This window comes from Chrysochloris asiatica, unplaced genomic scaffold (assembly GCF_000296735.1).
Source record: "Chrysochloris asiatica unplaced genomic scaffold, ChrAsi1.0 scaffold00028, whole genome shotgun sequence".
NCBI classification, from domain to species: Eukaryota; Metazoa; Chordata; class Mammalia; order Afrosoricida; family Chrysochloridae; genus Chrysochloris; species Chrysochloris asiatica.
The window spans coordinates 13,188,529-13,199,437 of record NW_006408546.1 but is presented as its reverse complement, the minus strand read 5'-3'; the positions used below and the strand labels follow the sequence as shown (position 1 = coordinate 13,199,437).

The 10,909-nt window shown below is 35.4% G+C and overlaps 1 protein-coding gene across 2 annotated transcripts in view; it reads left to right on the top strand.

Moving 5' to 3' along the window:
* STAG1 (stromal antigen 1) overlaps positions 1-10,909 on the top strand; it is a 469,676-nt gene that overhangs the window by 82,901 nt on the left and 375,866 nt on the right. For both annotated transcript variants that reach the window (XM_006846604.1, XM_006846603.1), the window contains exon 4: positions 2,063-2,159. In XM_006846604.1, the coding sequence (XP_006846667.1) occupies positions 2,063-2,159 (97 nt within the window). The remainder of the gene's footprint in view (positions 1-2,062; positions 2,160-10,909) is intronic.

Genomic DNA, 10,909 nt, shown 5'->3' with positions numbered 1-10,909 from the left:
CCGACTCCACGGCACATAACAACAACAACAATACGTACATATATATATATATATATATATATAAAATTTATAATAATCTCAATACACAAATGTTCATTTTTATAAAATCTTATTATTTATTATGCTTTCCTGGCCCATCATGCCATGAAAACTCCAAACAATGCCACTCATTGGACTGTTAACTAGAATCATGCTACATTTGAGCTGAAAATTAAAGAAACTTTTTTACATGTAGTTCTACGTCTTTTTCTTTTTTTTTTTTTAAATAGCATTCAGAACTTAATGGTTACTACTTATTTAGGGAGTGCCATGGCCATTAAGGAGCTCTGGTAGTGTAGTGGTTATGAATTGGACTGCTAATCTCAAGGTCAGCTGTTAACATGGGAGAAAGAGGAGGCTTTCTGCTCCTGTAAAGATTTACAGCCTTAGAAACCCTGTATTGGGTCACTATGAGTCAGAACCAACTCCACAGCACACCACCACCACCACTATGGCTCTGTTGGGATAAATACTGGACTGTGAACCACACAGTTGTTGGTAGTTCAAGTCCACAAAACCTCCAAGCAAGAAAGATGAGGGTTTCTGCTTCCTCAAAGATCCACAGTTTTGGAAACCCTATACAAGGATCTTATGAGTCACAACTGACTTGACGGCACTTAACAGCAACAACAGCAATCTTTAGAGCATTTTCCTATATAATATAATAAAATTTTAGAATTTTCTTTATTAACATTTAAGCCTTTCTTACATTTATTCTTAGTTTTTATGGTTGTGAACAGGAAACTATCCATGCATTTTGCTTATCACCAATATTAAGAAAAATTATTTTGCACATAAATCCTATTTCAACTATCCTACCAGATTGTCCTATTATTAATTATTTGAATCACTTTAGTTTTCTTACTTAATGCAAATGAAATTGTATGTCATAGCGGCCCTATAGGACAGAATAGGGTCTCCTATGCTGTAATCTTTACAGTAGCAAGGATAGGTCCTTTTTTCACAGAAGCTTCAGGAGGTTTTGAACTGCCAGCCTTTTGCTTAGCAGCCCAACAATTAATCATTATGCCATTAGATGTCCTTGGAGGAAAAGAGAAGTTGTCTTGGGTTGTTTTTTTTTGATTACATTAACTAATGATTTATAAATGATGTTGAATAATAATAGGCACTTCCCTGTCTTAATTCTTGCTTAGTTGATAAGTTTTAAATGTATTATAATGAAAACAGCAATATATATTTGTTTCTGTGAATATCTTGTTTATGTAGATTTTATCTAGCTCTGTGGTTTTATTTGAGGAGCTCTGGTAGTGTGGATTACAATCTGAGCCTGCTAACTGCAAGGTGTAAGCAGTTGGAGTCTACCATCAGCTCCACGGGAGAAAGTTGAGTCTTTCTGCTCCCATCAAGATTTACAGCCTAAGAAACTCTATGCAGGTTCTCTATCAGTTGGAACCAACTCCGTGGCACACCACTATCCCCAGTTATCTTTGAAGGTTAATAGGATTGGCTACAGAATTTTTATCACATGCCTTTATGAGATAATATTTTATTTTCTTCTTCACTTCATTGATGTATTGAATCATTTGATTTCCTAATATTGAGCCATCCTTGCGTTCCTGAAAAATTATAAATTAGTGTATATATTGGACATTTCTTTTTATATAGTACTAGTAGACATCTGTGTAAAAGGAAATTTAGTTTAATTTTTTGTGTTATTTGTATAACATGGTTTGAATGTTACTATCTATAGTTGCCTAAAATTTATAGTATATATATAAAATGTAATATGTATTATGTAATATATAGTAATATAATTACATAGTATACTTCTTGTGATTGCTAAAATCAGGTATGCACTGTGCCCTGCATTGTAAACAAAGTCTTGAGACCTTATAATCCATCTCTTATTGACCTTTAAAAGTGAGAGTCTTTATAATATTTGGCTACAGGGTAATAGTTTTAAGTAAGTAGTTTCTTTGTTCCAGTAGTCACACAAAGTGTGCACTCCTTAAAAATATTTTTTTTTAATATGAAATTTACATTTTTATATTTTTTTCCACAGTCCGTGGTGGATGACTGGATTGAATCATATAAACAAGACAGGGACATCGCACTTCTGGATTTAATCAACTTTTTTATCCAGTGTTCAGGATGTCGAGGTACAGAATGTTGGAATAAATGATGTACTTTGAACCTGTCAGTCCAATAGTGTGACTTTTACTTCACTTGCTATTTGTCATATATAATTCATCCTAGAATTAATAATAGTCTTTTTATGTAGAGAAAACACTGTTATTTTAACGATACTCAATTTTTGTTCTAGTTCAGTTTTGCTCTTGAGAGCATATATCTTTATAAATAATATTTACCCATATTTACCTCTGGTAACATAGGGGTTACAAATCGGGCTGATAACCTTAGGGTCAGCAGTTCGAAACTACTAGCTATACCGTGGGAGAAAGATAAGACTTTGTGCTCCAGTAAAGATTTACAGCCTCGGAAACCCTGTACAGGGTCTCTATGAGTCAGAATCGACTCCACGGCTCATAACAAGAACAACCACCTCTCCTCTTAAGTTAGGAACCTGGTGTGGTGCTAAGGGTTAATAAGCACTGGAGTGCTAACTGCAAAGTCACTGGTACAAACCCACCAGTCACGCCTTGGAAGCTCTGTACAACCAACTCTTTGGTTACTATCAAACAGAACTAACTCGATGCCACTTAAAAACAGTAACAATGTGTTAAGAGAACAACTAGTTGCTGACATTCATTATTTTGTATCCTTTATTTCTCTTATTTTTCCATCATTTTATATATAAAGTCCTTGAAACTCAGATGATTTAAGGTAACATGAGTATCAGAACCACATGTCTAAATTTTACAGTGCTTTTGAAATACACAAGATAATTTGTTAATTTAAGTACTTTTTTATTTTACCAAAGCACTACATATTATCTTTTTTGTCTTAAAGAATATGTGAATTTTACCATTCACACTGTACCAGAGTATGCAAAGATTATAAAAGACATTTCTGTCCCCAAGAAATGAGAGTGTGTGTAATTTTAAGTGAGAGTTTATTGTAAGAAACTAAGAGTTGTTTATCAACAGTTCAGTAGCAGTTCAGTGAAGTTATCAATGTCATAAGGTAATAAAACTAATTATTATCTGTCTTAGTTATCTGGTGGTGCTATAAAAGAAGCAAATTACAGGTGGATGTCTTTGAAAGACAGAAATTTATTCTCTCACAGTTTAAGAAGCTAGGATTCCAAATTCAGAGTGCCATTTCAAGGTGAACGATTTTTCTTTGTTGGCTCTGGAAAAAGTCCTTATCTCCTTTCAACGTTCTCCTTTCTTAGAATCTTCTTGTGTCTTGATATCATTCTTCCCTGACTGTACCTGACTGTACGAGTTTCACAATGTGATAACCCCAGCTCCAAATGATGTACTCCAGTCCTGAGTCTTCTTTCTTGGTGACAGTAGGTCCTTCTGAGCTTTGTTTCACTGTATAATCTCTTTTATAACTCAAGAGAGATTGACTCATGATACAACCTAATCCTCTAGATTTCATCTGGCTTCATTAGCGTTATATAAGTGAGGGTTTACAACACATAGGATAATTACATCAGATCACATTATGGGGGTGGATACGTTATATTATTAATACTCATTGTAGGTGAATTACTCTGTCCTATCTGCCAAACTACTGATAATCCTGATCTAGCCAAGTTAACACACAATCTTAATTATTACACGGTCCTATCAATAATTTATGAGAATGCCTATTCTCAGCCTTTTTGACAAAGCATTTTAATAAATATTCATGTTTTATGCATTATTTAAGATAAAAGTTATCGCTGGTTTTTAAATCTTTGCTATGTGTGACGTTTGAGATCTAGTTCTGATTATCTTTTCTGAATTCTCTTTTTATATTCCTTACTCAGTTTTTTGTAGACTATTTTGACAGTCACAGAATGCTATATTTCAGAAAACAGCATTTGACAACTGACTTTAAAATATTTGAATAATAGTGTTAAATAGATTTATATAATAGATTCATACTTTCTTAGTGTAATTATCTAAAACAAATAAAAAACCTTGTTTTTTTCAAATTAATATAACACGTAAAAGTCCAGCAAAAAACTCAAGTGAATAATGTTGAAACATGAAAGGATGTGTATCTTCATTTATAATAAGAATAGACTTTCTAATTCAAATTATATTAAGTTACAGTTTTATTCACCTATATTAACACATCTTTTAAATGATAACAATACTCTATGAGGTTGTGAGGAAAGACACTGTTAACATTATCAGTTGTACTGCAAATCCATACACGTCTTAAGCTTATTTTTAATTAAGTCTTCCTACTTCTAAGATTTTGCCTTGAAGATCTATCTCCTGTGGTAATGTAGTGGTTACGAATCAGGCTGCTAACCTCAAGGTTGGCAGTTCAAAACTACCAACCATTCCTTTTCCTTGGGAGAAAGATGATGTTTTCTGCTCTCGTAAAGATTTACAGCCTCGGAAACCCTGTATAGGGTCGCTATGAGTCGCAACCTCAAGGTTATGCATTTGTAACATTATTTATCAGTGCAAGTATTGAAAGCAATCTAAATGTTCATGTATGGGAAAGTGATTAAATAAACCATGGTATAGAGCTGTACCATTAGGTTTTTTGTCACTGTGAAAACTAATGATTAATACTTATACAGGAAGATTTCTGGGATATATTTTTTCATTGTTGTTCAAAGTATAACATATACAAATTCATTATTTTCTAGGTATACAATTAAATAGCATTGGTTTCCATTTTTCATGTTATGCATACATTCTTTTCTTCTTCTTTTTAAACACTCAGGCATATATAATAATTTACTCCTCAAAAGGGCACATTCTGCAACTCTGCCTCCTGGCCACAAGTCCTTCTCTTCCCATGAATCTAGCTATTCCCCCTCTCCATCATCCCATCTCTGCCTCCATCTCTGGCGTCCCTGCTTCTCCGTATACGGTTCCGCATTGTGCTTGTGCTCTTCTTCCTTGATGGTACACATCTATGAGGTCAAGTTGGTTTATTGTGTTTTTCAGTTCCTGTTAACTTTGTCAAATTTCTTTCTGGTTGGTCTGTCCGTTTTCGAAAGTGGTGTATTAAAAATCTCCCACTATAATTATAGATTTATTTATTTCTTCAATTCTAGCAGGGTTTACTTTATATATCTTAGTGCTCTTTCATTGGGAGTGTAAATGTTAATTGTAGTTATATCATCTTGCTCAGTTGACCCTTTAATCATGAGATAATGTCCTTTATCTCTTACGCTGGTTTTTGCCTTAAAGTTTATTTTATTAGAGGTTACTATGGCAACTCCTGCTTGTTTTTTATTGCTGTTAGCTTGATATATTACCTTTACCTCTTAGTCTGTTTTTGTCTTTGTGTGTAACGTGTGTCTCTTGAAGGCAGCATATTGAAGGGTCTTGTTTTCTTACCCGTTCTACCACTCTCTCTCTCTTCACTGGTGCATGTAGTCCATTGACATTCAATGTAATTAGTGATAAGTATGAATTAATTGCTGTCATTATGTTAATTTTTGTGGTGCTGTTTATTCCTTTGTTCTGCTTGCTGCCTTGTGTTGTTGAGTTCATGTTTTTTGGGCTAATTCTTGTCAGTTTCCTCTTAGCTTTAATGTGTACTTGTTCTACATGGATCTTCATTTTCATGGTAAATTGTGAATTATTAATTTTCCTTGGAGTCACCCTATAGTCTATTAAGTTTTCCCTGCTTTTAAGACAGTCTATTGTATCCTGCAATCTACTTACCACCTGTATCTCTGTTCCTATATTCTTTTCTTCTTTGAAGCTGTTAAATATTTTGATCTGTGGTTGGCCTCACAGTCACTTTGAATTTGCTGTTGTAATTTTGTTCTGTGGTGAACTCAGGTATCTGTTGACTGAGTTCCAGGTGGTGTCGCCACGTCTGTCAGTCTTTGGTGGTTGTCTGTTCTTGCTGGTTTTTATGCCAAAGAACTCCCTGTAGGATGTTTTGAAGCATTGGATTGGCTTTGCCAAAGTTGTATGTTTATCCTGGAATGTTTTGATTGCACCATCATATTCTATTGAGTTTTGCTGGACAGACAATTCTTGGTTGGTAGTTTTTGTTTTGTTTTGTTTTGTTTTTCTTTTAGGGTTTTATATATTTCTCCCCCTTGCCTTCTTGCCTACATGGTTTCTGCTAAGAAGTCAGCGCTTTAATCTGATTTGCTTGCATTTACAGGTAACACTTCTCTTTTCCCTGGCTGCTTTTAGGATTCTCTCTTTATCTTTGATTTTGGAGAGCTTGATTATGATATGTCTTGGTGATTGTTCTTTTGGGGTCTATATTTTCTGGGGTTCATTCAGCTTCTTGAATTTGTATCTTCTCATCCTTCAATATGTTAGGGAAATTTTCTTCCAGTAGTTCCCCAACTATCTACTTTGTAGACTTCTAGGAGTCTTCCTGCTCTAGAATGCCAATAATTCTTAAGTTGTTCCACTTTATGTTATGCAGCAGGAATCTTAGACTCTCTTCAGATTTTTTAATCCTTTTTTCTGCTTCCTCTTCTATCTTAGCAGTATTGAGAGGTTTGTCTTCCAGATCCCTGCTTCTGGCTTCCATCATTACATTTCTACACCTTTGTATTTTCCATTTCTGATATTTTATTATTAATCATCTGGACCTCTTTTTGTTGGTTTTGAATTGTTTCCAATACTATATCTATCTTGTTTGATTCCTCCTGTAGCACTTTCCTGACTTATCCTTATTTTCCTCCAACTGTTTTCAGAGCATTTGAATTTGTTTCCATATCATTCTTTTGAATTCCTTCACAAGCAGATTCAAAGCCTGCTTGCTCTTCTTCTCCTGGAAAGCCTTTGTCTGTCTTCAACTCATTTGTCTCAGTTATTCTTTTCTGTTTTTGGACATGTGTTGAGATCTTTTGTTGTGTTTTCTTGAACATTTTCAGTAGTTTTGTGGTTTTTTAATGCTTAAATAGATGTATGTTGCTGTGTCGTTAAGCTTACTGAATGTCTCCTGGAAGATGTGATCAAGACAGAGGCTTCACTTTTCACGGGTAATGCCTAGCAGCTGGTATTGGCTTTTGTCAAGATGGTGGGTTATTATCGGGTATAGTTGCAGCTTAGCTATATGAGTACAACTGCTGTTTCTTCGTGAGTAAGGTAGGGGGAGAAAGCTCCCACCCCATGAATAGAGTGAGACCAAAAGGATCAAAAACAGAAACAATATAAAAGCAGAGACAAAAATCGCCCCTCAAAAACAAAAATGAAACCGTTGTTGAATGTGCAGTAGACTTTGCTGTTGCAGGCAGGGATAAAGGCCCGCCCCTTCCTCCTCACCCCTCATCCCCCCACCCAGTTCAATTTGAGGGCTGGCTCCCAGAGTCAGACGTCCAAGAGGCAACCTGCAGGACCTATGGGCTCTCAGGATCCTCCTCTCTATGCTGTGGGAAAACTGTGGGCACAATGCTGGACCCTTTAGGGGGTGTACTCCTGCCTGCCTGAAGGCCTCCTGGCTGGGCAGTGAGGATGCAACCTGGGAAAGGAAGAAAGATATGTGAAAAATGAAGAAAAATGAATCACACCTTTCCCTCCAGACACAGTTCCCTGGCTTCTGGTGAAGTCTTTTGATGTACAAGTTTACTCCTTATGATTAAACGATCAACAGCGGTAGCTAGCCCACCATCCAGTTCTTTTGGTCTCATGGCATATGAGGCAGTTTTTCATGGAAGCAGTTGGGCTAAGCACACATTCTTTTCCCTTTTCCTGTTAGTCTGTCTTCCTCTGCCATTCCAGGAAAATAGAGATCAATTGTTGTACCTTGTATGGCTGTTTGTAAGCTTTTTAGACCCCAGACACGTCCTGAAAAAGATATAACAAAAGACTAAAAGCATTATGAAGCCAGTTAGCATATGCAATGAAACCACCAACCTTTTATCTCCAAACCCAGAAACCAAAGTTGGAGATATATTCCTAAGGACAGAGTTCAAAGCACAGAAGATTTAAGTGTTACATACACTTATGAACTGAATTAATCCATAATCTTCAGATCACCTATAAAGGTTAATTATTATCTATATTAGAAGTCCTGGTGTGGCACTGTGGGTTAATGTGCTGGACTGCAAAGTCTGTTTGAACCTCAGGATTGGCAGTTTAGGCCCACCAGCTGTTCCTCGGTAACACTATCCACAGTTGCTATGTGTTGGAATGGACTCAGCGGCACTTAACATCATCTATGTTTATGAATACCAATGTTATCCATATCCAGTTCAAGGAAAAGAATATTACCAGGACTTCAGAAAACCCCTTCTCTATCACAACTGTATAACCCTGGAAATTCTTTCCTACCTTTTCTTTATAGTTTTACCATCTGTGTACCTATACCCTTTTATTCTTTAGATAATTAAATCTGTGTATTTCATATGTGATTAAGGTTACCCACCTTCAAGTATCTCTGGTAGTGTAGTGGGTTTGAGTCAGGGTGCTAACCTCAAGGTCAGCAGTTTGAAACTACCAGCACTTCTTTGGGAGAAAGATGAAGCTTTCTGCTCCCGTAAAGATTTACAGCTTCCGAAACCCTGTTACAGGGTCGCTATGAGTCAGAACCAACTCCATGGCACACCACTACCATCGACCTTCTGTCTTTATTTTATTGCTTAAACATACTTATAGGTTCGTTAGTATTATGTATACCATAGATTATTTATTTGCATTGACATAAAGCAAGGTCATTCAATGTCCACATTATTGACATTGTGACCAGGCAATCATTTGTTGTGTGTGGTGTTTTCTATGAACTGTTGGATGTTTAGTAGTATCCTTTTGTAAATTGACTGAAGGTACAGAGAATATCATCAGTTTTGCATTCAGTGAATCATGTACTTTGTTTCATCACAGTGATTGCAATGCCCTCCATGTAACAACAACTATCCCATTTCCTCCCTGTGATTCTTATTTCCATTTAGCAGTCCTTCCCATCTCTTCTCAACTTTGTCCTTAGGGAAATGTTTTCCTTTTGATCTTGAATGGTTGACCCTTCCGTGGTCTACATTTCCCAGGGAAATGTGTTCTTTGATTTCTTGACTGTTGCTTCTAAGGGTTTTGATTCTGGATTCAAGTAAAATGAAATCTTTGACCACTTCTATCTTTGCATATTGGGATGTTGTTTATTGATTGTGAGAAATTTTGGTTTTTGTTGAGGCATAATCCATATTGAACTTTGTAGTCTTTTTCTCTTAATAAATTAGTTCTTCAAGACTTATTTACTTTGAGCAAACCAGGTTGTGTCATCTGCATATCACATATTTTTAATAATTCAAAGTAATTTCTTTTTCAGTGTCCATTATTCTTTGTTCAGCTTTCAAATGCATATGAGGTGATTAGAAATACCATAGTGTGGGTCGCTACTTCATGGACATGAGTCTACCTCTAATGCTTATGCTGCATTCAAATTTCTTGGCATAGATTAGTGAGCACCTCCAATATTATAATTGTTTAAATATTTCAATTACTATTCTGTCAATTCTTGGAGTCTTGTTTTTTCTCCAATGGATTCACTGCAGCTAACACTTCTTGTTTAACACCATCAATGTTTATTATGTTACTTTCTGAAATGGTCGAACATTAACAAACTGACGGATGGGTGGTGGATTTGGCAATCTTCTCTACAATCAGCCTTGGAAAACCCTAGGGATCCTAGCACTATTGATTAACATGGGGTCATCCTGAGTCTTTATGGACTCACCAGTAAGTGATAAAAGAAAGTATTCCATTATATGAATATACTAGCTTATATATACTTTTTGGTTTTTTTTTTAAGGAAATTTGGCTTCTTTTCAGATTTTTAATAACATGACTGATGAATAATGGAACAGTGTACTACCTTCTTATGTTAAGTTGTTGTCTTTGTGCATAAAACCCTCTAGTATGTGTGCCAAGATGTAAAAATGAGAGATGCATTTCAAAATTTCTACATAATACCAAACTTTTCTAAAGTAGTTGTAGCTGTTTACACTCCAGTCAACTAATTTTACAGAATTTGGATGGCGTCAAATTTGGGTATGCGTCATATTGTCAGTCTTTTTTGTTTTACAAGATCTGGTCGGTGATATCATATTCTCCCCCTAATTACTAGTGCGATTGAGTACGGCTTCACATATCAGTTACCTGTACAAGAAAAAAATCTTTTATGAGCAACTCAAATTCCTTTACTAATTTGTTTGTATAGAGGTGTCTTTTAATTGATGTCCTTGATGGAGTTTCTTTTTTAAATAAACTGCATACTAATCTATTGTTTTGATTATATATGTTGTAAAATTCTCACATCTTTGACATGTTTCCCTCCCCTTGAGGGTAGTTTTGTTTTCTGTGTTGTCTCATTTGTTCTCTGTCTTGCCACCATCTATAAATTTTTTGTAAATAAGTGATTGAAATAAATGCTTAATTTTAATGAAGTTAAATCTTTATGTGTTTTCATGTCTCTTTTAAGAAATTCTTCACATCATGGTCATAAATGTACTATCTTTATGTTATTAAACTTTTTAGGTTTAACCATTGAAATGTAGACATTTGTTTCATCTAGAATTAGGTATTTTAAATGCTTTGATCGTTGTTGTTATTAAGTGCCTTTGAGTCACTTTCAACTCTTAGCATGCCTCTTTAGGGTTTCCGACGAGTGGTTGGTACGTTTGAACCACCAACCCTATGGTTCAAACCCACCCTGTATTCCATTACTTATCCTACAGTGCCACGTGAAGAGTTCCAAGTGTTTTTTTGTTTTTGTTTTTTTTTAATTTAAGGTTTTTTATTGTGGATTGAGTGAAAGTTTTTAGGGCACATCATCAGTTTCACATTCAACAATTCATATA